Source organism: Pimephales promelas, chromosome 14 (genome assembly GCF_988280905.1).
Source record: "Pimephales promelas chromosome 14, fPimPro1.hap1.1, whole genome shotgun sequence".
NCBI classification, from domain to species: domain Eukaryota; kingdom Metazoa; phylum Chordata; class Actinopteri; order Cypriniformes; family Leuciscidae; genus Pimephales; species Pimephales promelas.
The window spans coordinates 13,634,589-13,658,566 of record NC_142782.1 but is presented as its reverse complement, the minus strand read 5'-3'; the positions used below and the strand labels follow the sequence as shown (position 1 = coordinate 13,658,566).

The window sequence follows — 23,978 nt, the reverse complement described above, 5'->3', positions numbered from 1 at the left end:
TCGCATATTTCCATGTATTTTATTTTATTGCCTGTTGACTTATTTTAGAATAATGGTTTGACTGGGTATATCCAAAACTTGGACTGGTAGTCATGAATTTTCCATTTTCCATGCTGTAGCCATGCAACTCAGTTGTATCATTTGCTCTCCAGCGTTAAGGTCTACATGCCCTCATTTCACGTTACATTGCACATTCAGTCTTATGTGGCAGATACACCAAGATAACAGCAGGCACCTGGAAGTCTCACTCTACGAGGGCCGGCAACTGTATTTGTCTTGCTGCGGGCCCTCTGCAGTCCATCATGTAACGGTTTTATTAACCTTTCCTTGGCACGTCATCCCGTATGACTTACATGATCCTCTTTGTGTTCATTTAACAAATATTGGTATTTATCATGTGTGCTTCAAAAGGGTATACCTGTCACATGTGAGGGCTTATCAGGGGTATTTGGTGAAACAGGAGTAAAGGGAGTAAAGGAAGTAAGGGAATGAATCTGGCCAACACAACACTAATAGTGTGGTATAGCAGTCTTTCAAATGGAGGAAGCAGGGAGATGTGAGGGGGGACATCAGAGGAGGAGGCCAAAATAAAGGGATAGGAAAATAAGAAAGGGTTGCAGATATGTCACCCGTAGAAACCACGTTTTTGTATGCTTTTTCATGTTTTTTTGTACTCCGATTATACTGCCAGATGTGTATAGTCATGAGAACAAATTTTATCAGTGTTTTATCAGTGAGTAAATCCCAACTACCACACTTTTTCATTCAGCATGGAAACATATTTGAAAAAAAAAAAAATGACTGCTTCCAAACAGGTTTTACCAACACCCTATGTGTCAACCAGAGCGTGACTGAAGTATTAATCTCATTCATTTTTTCCCATAGGGATTTTTAAAGTCTTTAAAGGGTTAGTTCACCCAAAAATGAAAATTAAGTCATTAATTACTCACCCCCATGCTGTACCAACCCCGTAAGACCTTCGTTTGTCTTCGGAACACAAAGGAAGATATTTTTGATTAAATTTGAGAGCTGTATAACTACCACATTGGCTCCTAAGGGACTGCCTCTTGACGGCCCAAAAAGTCAATGAAGAAAATGTTTAAATATCCCAAGTGACTACCGTGGCTCAACTATATGTTTACCAAGCGACGCGAATACTTTTTGTGCGAAAAAACAAACAAAAATAACGAGTTTATTCGACTATTTTTTTCTTCCTTGTAGGCCAGAACGAGACTTCCTTATAGATTTCCACGACGCATGCGCGAGATTTGCGATCTGCGTACACAGCTTACACTACTTCAGATCGCAATTCTCGCGCATGCGTCGTGGAAATCTATAAGGAAGTCTCGTTCTGGCCTACAAGGAAGAAAAAAATAGTCGAATAAACTCGTTATTTTTGTTTGTTTTTTCGCACAAAAAGTATTCGCGTCGCTTGGTAAACATATAGTTGAGCCACGGTAGTCACTTGGGATATTTAAACATTTTCTTCATTGACTTTTTGGGCCGTCAAGAGGCAGTCCCTTAGGAGCCAATGTGGTAGTTATACAGATCTCAAATTTAATCAAAAATATCTTCATTTGTGTTCCGAAGACGAACGAAGGTCTTACGGGGTTGGTACAGCATGGGGGTGAGTAATTAATGACTTAATTTTCATTTTTGGGTGAACTAACCCTTTAAGGATTATAAGCCATGAACCAAATCAACCAGCTACAAGGTGATTCTCAACATTACAAACTATTTATATAAGCTAATACTATAAATATTTGAAAATCCTACTATAAAGCCCGGAACACACCAAGCCGACGGTCGGCCTTCTGGCAGATTTTGTGCGTTGGCCAACTAAGTTTCCTCGGTGTGATACGCACAGTTCCGTGCCGTTGGCTGAAAATAGTCCTCGTCGGCTTTGTTTCGCCCGATTCGACATGTTGAATCGCCGTCGGGCCGTTGGGGAAAGACAGAACTCTGATTGGCTGTTCAGCTTAGTGAAAGAGTCCGTGCACGAGAATAAAAGCCAAACAGCAAGCAAAGAAGTCAAAACGGTAAAGATAGAAGGCTGTTCTTATGTTACGTCTTCTTACCTGAGTGTTCCTTGGTGAATATTTCAATATTAACATGAGCGAAGTGGAATAAAGAAAGCGTTTAGCAGGACTGATATTCAAAACGCTTTGTTTACATTATGTGTATCTGCAGCCGGCAGCTTCTGTTTTCCTTTTTGAATGACGAATATATCTCCAGAAATTGACAATTGGCTCATTACACGGTGTGTTCAAGTGCAGCTTTTTACCTCGACGAGAGGCGACAACACAGTCGGCTTTCATCAGAGCTAGTTCGTTGGCATCCGCTTGGTGTGTTCCGGGCTTAAGACAAAAGTTCAAGACTATGTACTTAACTTTAAAGAGGAAAAGAACTACAATCCCATGAAGAATTTGAAAATGATGGAGAAATATAAAACTACTGATTTAAAGACATTGATTATATTTTTGAAAACTACACTCACACATGTTTCACTATATTATTGGGGACACTGCATAGACTTCCTTTGATTCATATCAGTTTAATGATATTTTCTATTGCCTAGTAACCAACCCCTACTCCGTATACTATCACAGAACACGTATACGCATTACGTGTGTGTGTGCGCGCGCTTGTGTGTGTGTTCCATCATTCACAGTGCTTCATAGGAGAGAGAGGGGATTAAACAATTATTTTGGCCCAATTTGTGATTCAGTAATTGAAGGAAATTTCTAGTGATGTAGAAAATAACCGTGTTAAAGATAATTATTTAAAGGTAATCTGAAATAATGGAGTCTGATGGCTTCGACAAAGAATAAATACATATTACACACATCAGCCTAAATCCATCATTTTAACCATTCATTTCTACCAATTTGTCCTTTCTCTCTTATATACCTTACGCACCAGAGAAACGTGGGCGCCGTCATCTTTAGAATATTGTCTTTGAACTTCCGTTTTCGCGGTCGCTCTGTATATCTCTATGGTATCGCTGTCGAGGAGTAATTAGCTGGTTAAGTGGATTTACTTATTGTAGAGTTAACAAAAGTTATCATGAGCATTGTAATGTTCATCATAAGCATTGTAAAGCAGATGTCTTAACAAATGTCGACCGGGGACTTTTTTTACGAGCAGTTCATTCATACCTATGCTGTGAAAATACAGACCGGAAGTCAAAAGACAACGAGCGCAGCGCTGAAAAGGGGCAGGGCTACATAAGATCTATACACAGAAAAAGCTATTCCCCCTCAAAACACTATTTGTTCGACTCTTATTGTCCAACACAGATTGGCCAGCACACACAGACAGACTTGCGCTGCACTTGACCTGAGAGTTCAGGAAGTGTTTGCCGTGCTTCCTCGCTCCTGTTGAATAATACATACTGCAGAAGTAAAACAATGTGCTCAGCAAGGCAGCCGTAAGCTTCGAGGAGGAAGTGTGTCTGCTGATCAATAAAACTCTCCAAACACATTGCTACACATCAGACTGAGGGGACAGATATTGGTTTAATTAACATAGAGGCAAGGTTAGAGACAGGAAGAAAGAAAGGAAATAAAGAAAGAGTCATTTGTGATTTTAACTTTTAGACACTTTAGTTTTAGAAACTTTTAATGGGTATTTAATACTTCTAGTATTTAAAAGGACAGCAATATACATTCGGTCATCACTCTGCCTTATTTTATTCTAAACTCAAACTGCATGTCTTACTTCCTTATGAGGAAAACAAAAGGAGAAGTCAGGTAGAATGTTCATGAGGCAATTTTTCCATACAATGTAACTGAATGGTGACCATGAGCACACATAAATCATTTTCTATTGATATTGTACACAGCAAACACACTGGAAGTACAGTGACGGAAGTGGCTATTTAGTTTGGTTGTGATTTGTCTTAATTAATTTCTCCTCATTAGAGACACAACAGAGGCTGGCAAACACTTGAGTTTCCAATTACGTCCACAAAAGACAAAACAAAAGCTGCCCATAAAAGACATTAACCGGCCCCATAAATGTTTGGCATTCTGAGAGAGAAATGTAGAGATTGAAAAAGTGAAGGTTGATTTATTTATGTGGAATCATGGAGAAGGAGCCACTGGAGAAGAAAAAGACAACAAGATCCTATTTACTTTAAATTTCCAGTTTCAAATGATTGGCTGTTTTGTATGCTAAACCTATTCAATTAATCGCTTTTGTTACATTGGAAAAACTTCTAGTAGGTCAAATTGAAGTCTCTTATTCTCACCAATACTGCAATTATTTGATCAAAAAATATGATGAAACAATATTATTCCAATTTAAAATGTAATTCATTCTTGTGATGGCAGTTTATGTTTTATTTTTTAAAGAATAGTTCACTTCAAAAGGAAAATTCTGTCATTTACTCACCCTCAAGTTGTTTATATCAATTTCTTTCTTCTGCTAAACACAAAGGAATATAGTTTGAAGAATGTCAGTAACCAGACAGCTGATGGACAACATTGACTTACAAAGTAAAAGAAAAACATACTATGGATGTCAATGGGGTTCATCAACTGTTTGGTTACCAACATTCTTCAAAAAAATCTTCTTATGTGTTCAGCACAAAAAAGAAATTCATATTGAAACAACTTGAGGGTGAGTAAATGATGACAGAATTTTCTTTTTGACGTGAACTAATCCTTTAAGTCCATCTCTTTGATAAGTATGTGTCTCTGTCTGACAAGAACAGATTACACAGAGAGACAGACTGAGGTCAGAGCAAACGTCATTGCTTTAGACACACGGAAACATGTCCTAACTAATAAGCATGATGCTCACATCACAACATCCCTCTCACCTCTTGGCTCTATCTGTGTGTGTCAGTCCCAACAACAATATTTCAGTGCTACTCGTCCCGATGCCTTGACGGCTTTTCTACAGGAGATTACACGAGTCAGCACACAGAGTTCAATGCCATTTGTCAGAGTCTGCAAACATAGAGATGTTCATATTTTATGGCTCTCTTGTCTCGGGGGGGATCTCTGGGAGCAATGAATAAATGGTACCTGCATTATGCAAAGAAACAAAATGGATTTGTCATACAAGTCAAATGGTTACATGAATACTATAATATAAGCAGAGTTGCATCATATTGATCAAAAGCGTCAGCAAGTTTTCCATTTCAAATAAATGCTGTTATTTTGATCTTTCTATTCATCAAAATAAATCCGGAAAAAAAATATCACTGTTTCCACAAATATTTTTAGCAGCACAACTGTTCTCAACGTTGATACTGTAATTATAAGACATATTTTTGCCAATTTACATACGACGAGGGAAGTCAAAAGACTATTTGTCGGGTTTTTAATTATTTTAAATCTATATCTACATTTTGACAGTATTTTTGATTAAATAAACTTGGGGCCAATCCCAATTCTACCCCTAACCCTTCACTTTCCCCTTCCCCTCCGTTTTGCGCATCCACGTGAAGGGGTAGGGTTGTCCCAATTCTCTTTTGGTTGGAGGGGGAGGGCTAGGGAGAAGGGCCAGATAGCCCTTCAAACGAAGATTTTTCGGGAGCACACTTCAAACGAAGGGGTATGAGAAGTGTCACTGCTAACCCAGGCTGGCTGCCCAAGCAACAAAGGAGACCCATAATTTTAAGTATTTGTGGCTTTAATAAGTATTGTAACGACAAACAATGATTTGCTTTATGTTACATTCAATATTGTGTTCATATTTACGGTCAGTTTCTTCACAGAAACGTTTGTTAAAAAAAAAAAAAAAAAAAAAAAAAATCGCTAAAATTACTGTAGTTTGCTAACGATAGTCCCGCAACATATTTTCGTCGTCTCCGTTGTTTCCTGCGAACTTCACAAGATAAATGCAAGAAAATAGCTGTAACCCACGCGACTGAGATAACTGCAGCTGTTGACGGCATCTTGGAAGTTGTGATAAACATCGGCGCATCTCCTGTGACGTAGGCGCTAGCGACGACTTATAATGACGTTTAACGGAGGCGTAGTGGTGTCCCATTTCTTTAGGGGAATATTTTCACCCCTACGCATTGCCACTCTGTTTCAAGGGTCAAGGGGAAGGCGAAGGGGTAGGGCTAGGGGAAAGAGAAGGGGTAAGGGGTAGAATTGGGATTGGCCCTTGGTCTTGGTAAGACTTCAAAAGACTTCTTTCAAAAATATATATTAAAAAAAATCATACCAACCCCAAACCTTTGAACGGTAGTGTAAATATTAACAGACTCGAGGCCAAGGCACAGAATAAAGCTGACACAAACTTGTTTCACTATCATCTCCTTGTTCTCACTCATATTCCTTTGTGCACGCTCCTTTGAAAGACACCTTTTGTCATATTCAGCGAACACACCTTCTCCTTCCCTGAGACTCTTGGCCTCGATTAAAACATTGACATTTCTGAAAGTGGCAGATACAGATTCAAGACCAGAAAGAGAGGGTCATGTCTGAGAGCCCTGTGGTTCTTTGCATGTTTTTAAGCTGACCTGAGATCAGACAGACTCGCACGTCGAGGTTCATCTCGTGGGGGAAAAAAAGAAAGAAAAACGGAGGAGATTTCTGTGTGTCCAGAGAAAAGATTTGAAGGAATTCATTTTACCAATACCGTGAGGCAAAGCTGTGCCTTGTGACACCTGCAGTCCTGTAGATAAAATAAAGGACGAGGGGGAAATGTCTTTGAAAGTACTTATCAAAGCCTGCATCATCGGTTGGAAAAAAGTAATAAAACTTTGGGGAAATGAAGCAAAAATTTGGCTATAAAGGTTTGTCGAAAAGGGCACATCTACAACATGACATCTCATCCAGAAGTAACTTCTTCACTACATGTAGAGCAAAACGCCCAGTCGACATTTCTATTGTCAAATTACACACTACGAGAATGAAGCCCATCGTTAGTAATTGACTAAAATGACTAATGACTAAAACACATTTGCATTACTAAGGAACTAGATTTTTCAATTTTTAAAGAAAATAAACATTAATAGTGTTGTAGTGTTTGCCTTTGCAAAACTTGAGACTATTCGGGAATAGTGATCGATTTTAAAATCTAGAACAAAAAAATCAGAATGGCGAGTTTATATTCTACAATTCTATGAACTGCAATTGCAAGTTATAAAGTAGGCATAAACTCACAATTATGAGAAAATCAAACATAAATGTGAGATAAAAACTGTATATTTAAATGTTATGCTGTACAGTAACTGTAGTGCTAATACATTGTGCCCCTATGAACTGCATATGTGAATATTATGTAGATCTGTAGCTTGCATCAAATTCATGCTTTAAGTAGACTAATAATTGCAGGGTTCATCAGTCCAGTCTATCCATCTAATAGCTTGCAACCATAAATGTCTAAGTTTAGCCTTAACCTGAATTTAGTTATGTCTAAGTTTAGCTTAGGTCATCTTCAGTGATAGCATTCCAACCATCTTTTTTTTTTTTTTTTACATTCCAATTCTGACATCCTAAGGCAAACAACGAACGCATTTTTTTCTCTTATTCCTTGGATCTCACCCGTTTTCCTCCACTTGTCACGAGTAGTGTTTGCCTATACATAAATAAATAATAAATAATGAATTTGATTTTTACATAACAAAACTAGGCATTATAAAAATGAAAGATGGTTTACATCAATGGCTAGTTGATTCATTGATCTTTAAGAAGCCCTTTATTGCTATGCTGGTTTCAGATTCACTTAACCCCAATCAGATTAGTTTTTTTGTTGTTGTTGTTTTTCAGGGAATTTTACAAGAGAACAACAGAATGGGACCGAACTGAGATATGTTTTGAGATATGTTTTTAAAAAGTTATTTCAATTTCAAATTTTAAAAACATGGTGCGAGACAGTCAAAGACAGCAGAAGAAGTTGTGAGGCATGAAAAATGCATGAATTAAAGGGGGGGTTGACTGCGATTTCACTTTTTTATTTTAAATAGTGTGTAATGTTGCTGTTGGTGCATGAACAGTATCTGCAAAGTTGCCAGCGCTGGCTTTATAGCCACTACTAGTTAGCCTATGCTATTTTGTGTCTACGACAAACGCGTACAAACATTATGGACCTGAATTTTCTATAAGTACTAATGTTTTAAACGTATTTTTCATGTATATATGCTTTATGACGTTATTTTCGATTTGATCAAGAATGTAAAACATGCCAACGCTGTTTCTGTTTAACATTAGTAGCCAGTCAGTTGCTATTGTTGCCAGTCAGATGCTATTGTGTAAAATAAACGTGTATAAAGTTAAAAATTGCAACAAATTATCATTCAGAAACGTTTAGTAAGAGCTGTAGTATGTGGTGAGGTTCTGTGTACTCTCTTCATTGCGGCTTTCTCTGTCTGATTATGCCTGAAACTGATACTGCAGTTCGACACATATTTACATCTAGACCGGAGCTCATCACGTGCACGTTTCGCCCGTAAAGGTAATGGGCGTTAACCTTCCGGACAACGTGAGCGACAGTTTAGCCAATCACAACACACCGGGCCAAACTAACCAATCTGAGCACACTACGTGTTTCTGAGGGAGTGTTTTCATAGACTCAGGAAGTCAACCGCTCGTTCAGGGGACAGAGGAGAGCGCGGCTGACAATAAACGTGAAGTTTATAAAAAATAAGACTTTTAAAAAAGGAAAAACCACGAATACATGTTATATTGCACCCCATAAATACAATCATGCAAAGAAAAAAAGTCAAAAATTAAAAAATAAAATAAAAATAAAACATCTCCGAAAGAGTCTCATTGTGCAAACTGTCTAACAGCTAGATCTGTGTCAGCATGGTACATAAAGTATATACCGACACTAAAAAAAAAAAAAAAAAAAAAAAAAAAACTACTAATGAAAGAAAGTGGAGTGTCTTTCATATGCCAAATGCAGCAAAAGATAAGCATGGATGTACGACGAGCTGCCGATTTACACCTGCTAGCCTATGGGGACCATGGAAGCTCTCTGGTGATCAGTGTGATAAGTGATCCATGTTGTGCGAGCGGTAGCCAATAGCCCTGTGGGCTGACTGCCTCCACTTTTACAAAGGTTATCATCAAGTGTTGTAGGATTTTAAGTAAGAGAGCATGCAACCCGAGAGTTAGGTTTGATCTGTTAAATGGTATTCTGGGAAGAAGCTCAAATTTGTGAAAATAAGTGCAAGAGAGTGTGTTACAGATCTGAATGCTGGGTAATCTGGCCCTGCAGCTAGTGATTAATACCTGGGTGTCCGATCCCATAAAATTTGGAGTCTGTATATGCATCCACAGGCGCGCCACAGGCTTGGATGGCGTCTGTGTACATACTTTGAAAGTTCTCTACTCAACGCTGCATAATTCCCTCTCTCTCTTTATTTCCTGCAGAGTCCAACACCACAGGAAACAGGGGGAGAGAGCAGTAATGGAGTAACCAGCAGAGATAAAGAATAACATTGTGCTGCTGGCCAAAAATAAATAATAAAAAACAACAATATGAAACCCGCACCGATCTTTTCCTGTTGTTCAGACACAAAGTCATCCTGGGCATCTAATTCAGATTTCACAAGTGTGTGATAATCTGCAGGTGTCTTTTCTTCTACTGTTTGGGGAAGAGACAGCAGATTTTGAAGAATTTGACTATGTTGGAGTCTGGCAGCTAACACAAGCTGGCTAGACGAGGTGAATATCAAACTTTTAACACTGCTCTCTTTTAAAACAGCTTTCTTGTAGCTCAAACAGAAGAGTGTTGGCGCTTGCAACGCCAAGGTCATGGGTTTGATTCCCAGGGAAAGCAAGAAGAGCCTGACTGTTCTTATACAGTCAATTCTGTTTCTTCAACTTCTCATCGTTTACTGTCCAATCACTAAATGTCGCATGAAGGAAAAATAGCAATGTGTCATATAAGTCATATTAAGGCCCACTCTAACATCCCAGTGATGCTTGCCAAACAAAAAGAGCAAAGAAGGACATGCACTCTCAGAGAAAGTGAATGCATTTGAAGTACATGCACTCTCACTGCTGCCATTAGCAGAAATGCCTCACACCTGTCTGGGTGTGCTGTATTAATGCGTGCGGAAGTAGTTTGTGGGTAAAGTGTTCATTTGCCTCAGATACACAGAATGGGTGAGAGTACATCTGGACCATTGAACTGCCATTGCGATGAAAATCACATCCATCTACTGTCTCCTCTGTGCCATTCATCATCCTCTCTGTGACAGATTTACAAACCGATTCTGGTGTAAGCCTGACATGACCATCAATTAGCATGCACATTCATAATACCAGACCTTGCACTCAGGTATGGCTTTCTTTCTCCACTTTTAGACTTTACTCAAATGTGCCAAGATAACAGAAAACTGCATGTAACAGAGCAACATTTATGAGTGGTGGAAAATGTAAGACAGGACTTGATTTAGTTGGATTCTGAAAAGTGAGTGGTTATTGGTGAATATTTCTTTTTCACCTTTCAGAGGTACTATAATATTACATTTTGATGAAAGATTGTGATTTATATATATATATATATATATATATATATATATACACGTATATAAGCCTCTAAGTGCCATTTGAAATTTTCTTCTAGAATGATAATTTTTATCAAGCTTGTATGTTTAAGTTCAGTAATTTCACTTAAATTGCAATGAAGATAACCTATTAATTGTCATTTAAGTGAAATTACTGAACTTGAATATATAAGCTTGATAAAAATCATCATTCTAGAAGAAAATGTCAAATGGCATTTAGAGGCTTTTGCATCTGAACTCTTCATATATATATATATATATATATATATATATATATATATATATACAGTATACAGTATGTACACAAAATAACAACATGTACTGACGAATAATGAACAAGAAGACTAGGGAGAATCATTTAAAAACAACATGGATCCATTTGGATTTCATTTTGGAAATAAAATAATGCCAAATGTTTTTGAAACAAAAAAAAAAAGCTTGTTGAATTGTACTCACTAAAAAAAAAAAATGCATTGCATTAATGCATTGCCATGATATAAAGTTAAAGGAGTAGTTCACTTTAAAAAAAACAAAAAAAAAAACGGTTGCTGATAATTTACTAACCCTCATGTCATCCAAGATGTCCATGTCATTCTTTCTTCGGTTGAAAAGAAATGAAGGTCTTTGATGAAAATATTACAGGATTTTTCCATATAATGGACTTTACCGGGCACCAAACGGTTTTCAAACCAACACCAAAAGGTCCAAATGAGAGTTTCAGTGCAGCTTCAAAGGGCTTTAAACAACACCAGGCCATGAATAAGAGTCTTATATCGCAAAACGATTGGTCATTTAAAAAAATAAATAAAAAACTTTAAGTTTTATAAGCACAAATGCTCGCCTTGCTCTGTTCTGTGATGCACGTTCGCAACTCTCCTGTTTAAACTCGTTCATCAAAACGAACAAATATTTTTTCGAGTCATTTCGTTAATTTCGTTAGTTGAATGAACCAAATGACTAGAAAAAAGATTTGTTCATTTTGATGAACGAATTTGAACAGGAGATTCACGGACAAGCATCACAGAACAGAGCAAGGCGAGCATTTGTGCTTATAAAACTTATTTATTTATTTTTTAAATGACAGATAGTTTCGCTAGATAAGACCCTTATTCATCGTCTGGTGTCGTTTAAAGCCCTTTGAAGCTGCACTGAAACTCTCATTTGGACCTTGAACCGTTTGGTGCAAATCTTTGATGACATGGGGGTGAATAAATTATCAGCAAAAGTTTTTTTTCAAAAAGTGAACTACTCCTTTAAGGAAACTAAATAACCGAGAGAAATGTGTCTACAACCTCAAATGTAAAGTTAGATCTGTACATCAGCATCAGAGAATTCAATTATAATCTTATTAATGGTAGAGAAAGCTGCTTACATGTTAAAAGGTAACCGTGAAGACGTAAACACGTCTTTATCAGTCTTTCCATATACTTGCCCTGATAATCATCACAAATAGGTACTTACCACTTGCTCCATTTCTGTAAATCCATTTTAATTAACGAATGACTCTCTCAACCGGTTCCTCTAATAGTCTTCGTCAATAGCTGCTTGCAGCCCCTGCTAATGAGGCCGACTAACAGCAGATGGAGATTGTGAATCGGCAATCCACTTATATTCCTGCGTTTTCCGGTTGAATTTTCAGTTGAAATTAAACCACTGGATTTGTGGAAGCAAATTTGTAAAGTGAAATCAAATGGACCGAAAATGGCCTGTCGAATATTATAGGTTGTATTTTTAAACAGAATGACATTTTGGAAGTGAATATAAAGGTGAATATGGATTACTGAATTTTTAATAATGAAAATATGAAATATTCACAGCTTAAATATACAACCATGTTGAATTTTAGCCCCTTAAAATACAAATGCACTAAAATGCAAGCACGGTTAAAGCGATGCAATTTTTCTTTTAAATTAGTACAATTCAACATTTTTTCAAAAAACATTTGGCAATATTTTACTTGCATATTTAATCTCCATGCATAATAAAGTTTCAGAATCTAAACCCAATTTGAAGATGGGAACTAATTCAATACAGATAAATCTTGAAGTAGCATTACAGCAGGCTAAGCAATAAAGTTAATAATAATAATAATAATAATAATATTATATATATATATATATATATATATATATATATATATATCACTGAATATATAACTGTTGTGTGAACTAGTTTAGGATCGCCTTCTAAACAGACGGAAGCAGAAATAAATGTAAAAAAAAATCTTTATGCTGACACTGTATCTGATTCTTCATATTATGCATCATCAATCATTTAAAAAAAATACTAAGCTTTTTTTGGGCAGGATACACAAATACACACCCACATAAACAGTGGGCAAAAGGGAAATCAACTTAGCTGATTACTAATGACTACGCTCAAGCCATGGGACGTGGACACGCACTCATAAAACACACATCATCCATCAAGCACATGTGCTCACCTCGTCACTTCATCTCTGACACAACCGTTAAGCTGAAAGGTACGACCTCTCTTCCCCTTGGCATAATTACAATAAATTGCATTTGCACAGAATGCTGATCAGGGACCATCTTTCATCACTGATTCCATTCATCAAGACGGAACATAAAAGTCATTGATTTTCAGGGAATTTTACATCAATCAGCTGACAAATGATAATTGAATAAAAGCTGTGTTTCTTAAAAATCCAAGCTGTTAAAATGGGACTTAATATTGACTTCAATTGAGTTTAAACTGAGCTAAATATATTTTCCTTACCCTCGGACGCTTTCACAAACCTTTACATTTTCATTAAGTCATAATTAAGTATGCTTATCAAGCCCTTTTCCTCACAGGTCTCCACTGTATCTAATTTTAAGATCATTATAAGAACATATGTTCCTCTCAATGCAGGCAAAGCCTGACCCACACGCACACTCAAATTTATATTCATGCACACACTTATTCCAACAGACACACTTATCAAAAGCTAGGAAAGCTACATCTGTTTAATCCCAGACCGTACGGAGTGCCATTCGCATATCGTGTTCTACATTCTGACACACTCACACAGTCTTACCAAAGTCTTTATGCGAGGACATCCAGCCGATGCCTTTGAGAGAGACGATAGCAAGAAGTCCAGATCCCACAAAGGAGCCGATGCCGGAGAAGAAGAAGAACAGGCCCATTATAGCGCTCTGCATGGAGCGCGGGGCTGCGGAGTAGGCGAACTCCAGACCTACAAACACAAGAAAATGCAGACACCAATGATGAAAGTCTGAAGTTTGCTTCCAATGCATGATCAGAATCTTAAAAGAATCCAAGGCACTCTACGCGTCCACATGCACAGAAAGAACACAGTCTTGTGGAAAAGATGGTTGAAAATACAGGCTCGCTGCATGTAGATACAAGTGCTCACAGACAAAGACACATGGGAATTCACTAAGAATGAATTGCAACTAAAGCACTGTTTATTCTCATACACTTTCTATACTGTTGTATCAACTTGCAGCCAAAAAATTCGGACTTTTTTGAATCTTAATGAGCCTTATTTGCATAGAAATGAGGAGTGTTTGCATTAAAGGGTTAGTTCACCCAAAAATGAAAATTCTGTCAGTATTTACTCAGCCTCATGTTGTTCCAAACCTCTATATGTTTATTTGTTCTGCTGAACACAAAGGAAGATATTTGGAAGAATGTTTTAATCAAACAGATCTCAATCCCCATAGTAGGAAAAATGGGGAATGAGATCTGTTTGATTAAAACATTCTTCCAAATATCTTCCTTTGTTGTTGGTAATAATAATGGTAATATTACTTAGTCCCGGTAAGGTTGGTTTTCCTACTGGGAACGCTGGGGGGAGCAGGGAAAGTCACATTCTCTCCAGAACAGGTTATTAAACCATTCAAATGATTTCTAAACGGTTTGAAATAGTTCCCAAGTGCCCCTTTAACATTAATTACAGACAGCAGTAAGTGTATTAGACTGCTGTCACTTTAAGACCGAACATATCCTAATTTTCCACAAATCGTTGCATTCATTTAACACTTTTAAGATTGTGCTTATGAGGATATTTGACAAAACAGGAATTTTGGCATAATTTTGTGTATTTTTCTCTGTACAAGCATGAAAGAGAACTCAATGGTGTGCAGTCGTGTCGTGCTGTCTGAAGCGGCTTTCTGTGTGAGAAATTCGGGTTACAGAGAGCTTCTTCACAGCCAGTGAATATTTTAATTATTTGTCTCGTCACATTTCAATGGTTTATAGCGCTTGAATAAATAATAGCATGATCATATACTGTTGCGCAAAGCATGAATGAAAAAAAATAAATGCTGCGTTAATTGCTTCGATATTTTTTAAAGCTTCAAACAAACAATTAAATGCATGCGTTAACGCATTCATTTTGTCAGCACTGATATATATATATATATATATATATATATATATATACACACACACACACACATCCATATGCCAACTCGCTGAAGATTTTTTAGCATGGTAATAGATATGCGAATATTAATTTGGTCTTGGCAGCTGCTACTGTTGATTACAGCTGTTGTTGTAGATTACTGCAGCTACTGCTGCTGCTGAGCAAGTACAGGAACTTGATGCTGTCAATACATTCCCAGACATGCTGCTGTGAGAAAGTCAAAACATACTGCTTTTGTACAGATGGTATATAAAAAATTAACCATAGGAAATCTATAAAGGTGGAGCTGGGAGTGTTTCAGAGGAAATCTGAAAGCGCACTGCAAAGCAAACTGCAACGGTAAACGCTTATCAGATATTTAAATGTTAAAATGTGGATGCAGACGCCGTCACAACCAATCAGATTGTGCCATTAAAAAGTTGAAAAAAAAAAAAAAGCCAGCATCATGAGAAATTCAGCCAGCGTTAGCCTGTATATCTATAGTTTCATGACAACTTGGTGAGTTGTGTGTATATATATATATATATATATATATATATATTACATGCTTAATTCAATTATGTTTAAAAATGTATAGTTAAAATGTAAGAAACATTTACATTTTAAATGCAATACTGGATAAAGAAAGGCATATATTATTTTTTATATTTTTTTAAAAATGCACCTTCTAATTTGTATATTACCTTTTTATTAGCTAATAAAACCTTTTATTTCTGTATTTAAAAACGTTTTTTGAAATAAATTAGTTTTACATACAGTATATCTATTCTATCTATTTAAAAAAAGTTTTTACATGCATCTATTTATTTGTCAGTGTGTTATATACATTTGAATGAATCAACTGATAATTTATTCCTGCATTAGATCTTAAAATGGCATCCCTACATTGCTAACATCCACCAACAAAGCAGACAAGAAGCCCTTTTTAGATGCACCAACCAAAAATTGGGAATACATTGCTAAAACATATTTGGAGATGAGTGTGTGTAGTGTGTGTCCATACATCTGTAGCACTGATGAAGGTCTGGCAGCAGAATGACTCAGAAACACCTACACAACTGCCAAAACCAGCACAAATCCCGAAATATTTACAGAAAGACGCCAAGAAAAAAACAAAAAAACAGAGAAAACCAGCATATAGAGGATGCTGAGTGGCGGAAAGAAAAGGTGAAATAGTTCAGGAAAGTCAGGGGATGTAGAAAGGATGCAGAAGAAAAAAAAGAGAAGATCAAATCTCTTTTTAACCCTGAGTGGTGGCTGCCTGCTGGCTGACATTGATAATTTCATGGCGCCTCAAACTTGTCATTTTTAAAATTATGGCTTGTGGGCACAACTGTCAGACTCGCGTACTGAGCCTGGTTAGGCCATGAATCTTCTCTGATAGATGGACAGATAGTAAGTGAGAGAGAGAGAGAGCACAGGGGTAAAACTGCTAAAGAGAAAAGGGAGGGATTCCACAAAATTGAGCAAAAGAGATCATCTAATCCCATCCCACAATCCCACGCTCTCACTGCTCTGAAACAAATGCACATTAGGAGGCAGGAGGGGCAGAGAAAGAAAAAAAGTGAAAGAGAGGGAGATGAAAGAATGCGGCTGCTCTATTACAGTGTTTATAGCTGTCTGCGGGCATGGTTGACCTTTTCTAAGTGCTGTTTGTGCGATGGAGGATGCCTGACGACAGCAATCAGATGTTTGAGAAGCCCTGGGCTCAAGAAACACTTAAAACAACAGTAACAGTTCAAAATCAATCAAGACTATAAAAATGTTAGGAGCTTCTTTTTTTCTAAAATGGTTTGATTTACAGTGCAATATTGTGTTACATACTACAATGAACTGGAATCAATTTTAACTCGACTCGTGTGAACGATATGCAATGCATTGACCTCTATAGAGTAACAAATACCACTGGCATCACCTGCTGTTACATGTTATTGAAAGAAGTCTGTTATGCTCACCAAGGGCCAGATTTACTAAACGGCAAATTTGCGAAAGTTCTGTATATACAGTATACACACACACTGATGAGACAAAACATTATGATCAGTCACAGATGAAGCAAATATTGATGATAATCCCCTAAGGCCACATATTAAAGGAGAACTTTAACTTTATTAAAACTTTTGCTGATTATTAATAATCCCCATGTCATCCAAGATGTCCATGTATTTCTTTCTTCAGTCGAAAAGAAATGAAGGTTTTTGATGAAAACATTGCAGGATTTTTCTCCATATAATACAGTTCAATGGGAACCAAACGGTTCAAGGTCCAAAAGACAGTTTCAGTGTGCAAACTGTTCAAAGGGCTTTAAACGATTCCAGACGATGAATAAGGGTCTTTATCAAGCAAACCGATCGTTCATTAAAAAAAATAAAAATAACACAGATTAAGTTTTATAAGCTCAGATGGTCGCCTTGCTCTGTTCTGTGATGCGCGTTCGTGACTCTCCTATTCAAACTCGTTCATCAAATGAACGAATCTTTTTTCGTGTCATTTGGTTCATTCAACGAACGAAATAAACGAATTGACTCGAGAAAAGATTTGTTCATTTTGATGGACGAGTTCGAACAGGAGAGTCACGAACGCGCATCACAGAACAGAGCAAGGCGACCATCTGAGCTTATAAAACTTAAACTTTATTTATTTATTTATTTTTAAGTGACGTCTCATTTCGCTTGATAAAGACCCTTATTCATCGTCTGGAATTGTTTAAAGCCCTTTGAACAGTTTGCACTGAAACTGTCTTTTGGACCTTGAACCATTTGGTTACCAGTAAAGTCCATTATATGGAGAAAAATCCTGGAATGTTTTTATCAAAAACCTTCATTTCTTTTCGACTGAAGAAAGAATGACATGGACATCTTGGATGGCATGGGGGTGAGTAAATTATCAGCAAAAGTTTTTTTTTTTTTAAAAGTGAACTACTCCCCGCACTTTTAAGTGCCTTTAAAAGTGAACTAAGATCTGGTTAAATTAGAGGGTAAGCAAAAAATCAGTTCCTAATGGCCAGAAATAAAGATTGGAGCAAATTTGACAAGAGCCAAATTGTTATGGCAAGGTGACTGGGTGTGAGTATCTCTGAAACGGCGAGGCTTGTGGGTTGCTCCCAGTCAGCAGTGGTTGCTGCAGTCTTGACACGACCATCCACAATATCACGCAAGAAGAAAATAATATATACATAAAATCTGACCTTTTCTAACTTCAAAGCTGAATTATTCAAAAAAGAAAAGACATTTAACTTAAAATATTCTGGTTTTATTTCTCCCCTTGCAGAGTTGAGCAGTGGGCAATTTTTCTTTCTCAGAAAGAACATTAGCCTTTAACATTTTTCGGAGAGAACGATATATAATTCAAATTCCCAGGGGAGGAAAAGAAAAAAAAAAAAGTCCGGTTTTAGGTCCGTCCCCTCAAACTGAGTCCAAACATATCTCCCGCAGGTGGGGCATGTGTGTAAGTGCAAGTGTTCGTCTACAACAATGTGAAAAATCAGAATCAACTCAGCTTCCGCTGTCATCTGACAGCCCACGACAAAGCGAGCACGCAGTGGAGTCCATTAAAACGGATTTATTCAAACAGAATAGGGCCAGAGGAGGGAACTTTCCAGAGACATTTGTCACATTTCTTGTCATCCAATTTCCTGGAGGTTCCCCAGGGGTACGGATGGAGTGTTGAGGCTTTATTTTAAGAGTCCTCCATGCTATCAGGAGGCATTTGCATTTCACGGGAGGGCTAGGACACTGGAGACCCGGGGTGAGATGGAGAGAGTTGACTACGAAAGTGTGTCAGCACACCGCCGCACAGACATGACGTTATCAAACACAAACCTGTGTTTAACTGCTGTTGCAGTAGTCTGGTTGACCCAAGGACCAAGGAATTGAGGAGTCCCTCAAGATGTTGTTTCATAACTCATGGATAAATGTCCTGCAGCTGAACTTCTGGGTAATCTTGGGAATTAGCATATGAGCATACATCTCAGAGCAGCGCACATTACATTTTCCATCAAGGTACATTCCCAAAATTTAGATGGAACAATCATATACACAACTACATTGTGCAATTTCATAGATGTTGGTCGAATGATTTCCACTGCATCAAACCATCTCTGGCCTTGTCCATCTTCCCAATCATGTTCAAATGTAAAAGGATTATTCAAGAAAATGAGAAAAGCAAAATTTATCTTCATTTCAGTGGGTGACATGCTATTCAGCATCTTTAATCTTAATATTTTTGATCCAGTCTTCGCACCTCTCCAATTTCTCTATCATTTCACAGCTGTCTGTGATCAGGAAGCGGCCGGCTGCCTCTTGTATTGATTCTCATAGCTTGATGGCTCTCTTCAGATTTAAAAAGCGCCTTTGCAGATAGGGTCTTACAGCTTTCCACAATACTCGAACCCCTGGAGACGTGATGGAGGAGCGGAAGATTACACTTAGCCTTCCCCATCTTCCCATTCTGCTGGAAATTCAATCAGGGGCCGCTACGTCCACCATGGACATATTATTCCATCAGCGCCGAGCCTTTTTTCTTTCAATTTTTTCAGGTCCGCAGATAAAAAAATAAAATGAAGATGTTAACTGTTAGGGACAGCCACTATCCCCAAAAGAAAGTAGAAAAAAGAGAAAGGGAAAACAAAAGAGGTCTCTTGTTCCTTTTTGGAGTGGGTTGTTGTGTTAACAAAAAGAGGGCAAAATGCAGCTTTTTAACTGGTTGTGTTCCTGTTTGAAATCATATTCAAGAGATGTGTGCATTGAGGGATTTTTTATTTTTTTTTCCTAAGGACAAGGTCTCAAAGCGGAGACATATCCTTTGGGCGTACAAACTACAATACAGACATGGATTTAATTTAGGATACATGCATTACATCAGTGGACTTGGGATTGGCAACCTGGCAAAAAAAAGAATGTCCAAAAAAAAAAAATCAATGTTCATGTTCTTAGAATTATGTTGGTTTCATGTGGTTTTGAAAAAACTTTTTTCTACTACTTTTAAGAGAGGTTTAAATGCTATTCTTGCAAAAATATAATTTGGTGTAACAAAAACTATAAGAAGAGTTTTCTTTCTGGAATGGTGGCCTCCATCTCGTGTCACGCGCCAATTAATGTGTACAACATCCATGACAAAATGAAACGAAACTATCCTTCTGGTCATGAAAAGAGGAAGAAGAAAAAAAAAACATGAGACTGAATTCACCTTTGGCTAAGCCACGCCCTAGAATGTAGATTGACCAATCACAGCGCAGCCAAGAACGAGCTCCCACAGAGGTCGGACACTTTTTCACAGCGCTCCATTGACTTTCAACACAGGCGTCTCATATTTTTGGTCTCGGCAGTCTATTACCGTCGTAGTTTTATCCAAAATATGGTTAAACGTTGTGCCTCGGGCATTTGTAACACAGATACGCGTTTCCCAGAGAGGTTGGAGGGGGGTGTCTGTTTTTTCCCTTCCCAAAACCAGTTTAATCTTTGGATTAAACTGTGTGGATGTCCTCAGTCAGCTAAATCCCGCAAAGATCAACAAGCACATCTTTTTTACTTCTAACATTACTGTGAGTGTGAAGTTATACTTAGACCATTTTATAATGTTTTAGGTGATGATTTTGGTTCTCATACCGGTTGTTGATACGCTAGCACACGCTAATAAATACAACGTTATACTCGTGTAGTCTGTTTGCTTTGTAATAACGATTATAGAAGTGAATAGAGACCTACCCAGCTCTGCAATAACAGTGTTGCTCCCTGATATTGTTAGTCCCAGCCTCCGTCTCGATTAGTAGGATATGCGGTGGTTCATTTTTTGACGTTATGCTTTTGCCTCTATTTGGATGCCTTGTTGATTATTGCGTTTCACCTGTCTTGAATATAGCCTGCGAACGCATATTGCAGCCCCTTTTGCCTACTTCTATCGGACATTTTATTTGCTGCTTTATAAAAGTTTGATAACATTTCAGCAGGAAGAGCTGTTACAGCATAAGCCATGTTGATACCAAACCAGATCCCAGATAAAGTTTGACGGATGTAGCAACAGTAGGGGGGCAGGGCTTAGCCAAAGGTGAATTGCAGAAACAACAATCAGGTAAACTTGTGTTCTCTCCTCTCTAAGTTTGATGTCAGCAAAGTTTGATGTTTTTCAGTCTTGCTAACCTAGCAGGACAGGCAGTGCATCTGATAAGCCTGACACAAGTTAGAGTAAAATACAGTTATTTATAACGTTTGTTTTTGATAAACGACAACGTGTTTGTTTACTGCAGCTCGGAAAACATAACCAAGTCGCGTGTGTTATCGCGCGTTCATATGCGCGTGCACGAAATGAAACTCGCTTTTTTCAAGCAGAAATATGTGGAGACCAGACATACTCTACAATACATGCACATGAATGATGGCACTCCCAATCAAAGTAGTACACATTATAAAACGAGACGCTGATTATATAGTCTCAGTGTAGTTAAAAACTCTAAACAACTACACTAATTATGCAAGATAGAAAGCAATGTATTGACAATTTGACATTGATTGACTATTGTTTCATAGGCTGTATTGAATTTAAAATGTTGATAAGCTGGACATACTGGTCAATATGGATGCACATCCCTCAATAAATAATAACCATAAATCAAGAATTGCTTCAACATGCATAATAAAAAAATCATACTGATGCCAAAAATACCCAGGCTGTAGAGAGAACCAAAGTTAATCCCAAAAGCCAAAGCTCAGGGTTATACTTTATTATTTTCTTCTTATTTATGTTTACGTTAATATTCACTTAAAGGGTTAGTTCACCCAAAGTCAGTATTTACTCACCCTCATGTTGTTCCAACCCCGTAAGACCTTCGTTCATCTTCGGAACACAAATTAAGATATTTAAGATATTAAGATCGCTCCTGCATACAGTCCATAGGCTTCTTGAGGGACTGGCTCTTGCTGTCCCCGAAAAGTCATTAAAGACATCGTTAAAATAGTCCAAGTGACTGCAGGGGCTCAATCTTAAGTTTATCAAACGACGAGAACACTTTTGTGCGCAAAAAAACAACAAAAATAACGACTTTATTTCAACTATTCACTTCCTTCTCCATGAGCCTGTAAGTCAGTTAACGTAGTGTGATTGCGTAGAGCTACGTCACACGTAGGCTCACTATTGGCCGACGCTGGTCATGTGTGTGTGATGCGTGTGACGTACAATAACAGAAGCTTACGCTATTAAACTAGTAATCTGACTCGCGCAGAGGGAGAAATAAACGAATAGTTGAAATAAAGTAGTTATTTTTGTTGTTTTTTTGCGCACAAAAGTGTTCTCGTCGTTTGATAAACTTAAGATTGAGCCCCTGTAGTCACTTGGACTATTTTAACGATGTCTTTAATGACTTTTCGAGGACAGCAAGAGCCAGTCCCTCAAGAAGCCTATGGACTGTATGCAGGAGCGATTTTAATATCTTAAATATGTTAATTTGTGTTCCGAAGATGAACGAAGGTCTTACGGGGTTGGAACAACATGAGGGTGAGTAAATACTGACAGAATTTTCATTTTTGGGTGAACTAACCCTTTAACATTCTATAAAAAAATACTCTATTTAATAAATATTGTTTGTTTGAACCTCATTCTTTTCTGTGTTGTTGTACTTATTCTTTGACCGTTTTGTTTAAAGGAGGGAGGATTGTATTGGGAGCACTGAAGTGTCAGGTATGACTGTGTGGCAATGGTTTACATAGCTCACGGCGTCACAGATCAGGTAGAGGGCCCCTTTGGTCAAGGAAAAAAAAAATGGTCAAATGTCTTTAACATACTATGCTAATACTAAATATTACATTTTGGAAAGTGGCACCACATGACATTATACAATCTGAAATGACCTTGCCTTGCCATAAAATGGTCAAATTATCTGTTACTAAAAAGACCAAATAAATAAATTATTGAATAATTAGATCCAGAGAAAAAAAAAAGCAGCAGTGTACAACATTTTCCAAAGCTAATATCTTCTTTTAAAAGACCTTGAAAGCCCTTGTAGACACACCGAATAAAAAAAAAAAAACATCCAGTTATTTGAAGGGCCATGAGCAACTATCTGATTTAAAACACCTCTTCTAAGGGGGTAGAGGAGAAATCCAGTAATCAGTACCATGTTGTCTACAATTCAGCATGAAGGGAGAGTGTTTTTCTTGCCTTTTCCAAATGTAGTTATTAGTCTTGTGTGTTCATAACGGCTAAGAGGGGAGACGTGCAGCCTTTGATGCGTGAAATGGGCGTAAAATTACTGGTGTGGTGTGTGTCTAAGAGGAAAACAAGCATTTTTGAACATGACCTTGGAAAATAAACTGAAGGGTTGAAATGAACGCAGCTGTAAGTTAGGGAAGAGTTGAACAGTGCTAACCTGTGTAAAAATGTGTATGGACACAGACAGATCCACACATAACCAATGGTAAATATAGAGCTGAGACAAGTGCCATAGATAACAGTAATCTGCAAACCAATAGAAAAAAAAAAAAATGTGGGAGCCGAGCTGGGAATCAAAAACATTTTTTAAAGGGAATAAAAAATAAAAAATAAAAATAGGACAACCAGTGTAGATCAATGTGTGAATGAATATTTTTTGTGAACTGGTTCTTTTGAAAAAAAAAATCAATCAAAATGATTTACTAATGTATCTTGAAGTCACTCACTCACTGAATCAGTCAGTCATGCCACAAACTCAAATCCAACTCTAAACAAAGCAAAAGCCATTGTTGCATTACATTTTTAAGATTTATGATACTGAATCAGTGTGACTGTTATACATTGGCTTAACCAGTATGGCAGAAATAGTGAACTATTAGTAATAATTATTAGTAACTAATAATAACTAATAGAAATACTTATTGTTAATAATTATTATTATTGTCTCGGTCTGGAGTAAAACTATATATCTCCATATTTATTTATTTTTTCATAAATCCTTACCATTATTTACTTTGGGGTTTGCAAATTTTAACCAATGAAAAGTATTAAAAAGAGCTTGTGACTAAACCGTAACTCCATTGGATTCTCAAACTGTCAGTAAAACCCCAGAACTTCACCCCGCCTCAATCTTAAAAGAAGTGCCCCGCACATTTTAGACGGTCTCTGCTTGTTTGAAAA

The 23,978-nt window shown here is 37.4% G+C and overlaps 1 protein-coding gene across 1 annotated transcript in view; it reads right to left on the bottom strand.

Moving 5' to 3' along the window:
- The window catches only part of slc15a4 (solute carrier family 15 member 4), a 71,897-nt gene that overhangs the window by 8,256 nt on the left and 39,663 nt on the right, over positions 1 to 23,978 (bottom strand). The window contains exon 8 of the mRNA XM_039672438.2: positions 13,524 to 13,682. Within this exon, the coding sequence (XP_039528372.2) occupies positions 13,524 to 13,682 (159 nt within the window). The remainder of the gene's footprint in view (positions 1 to 13,523; positions 13,683 to 23,978) is intronic.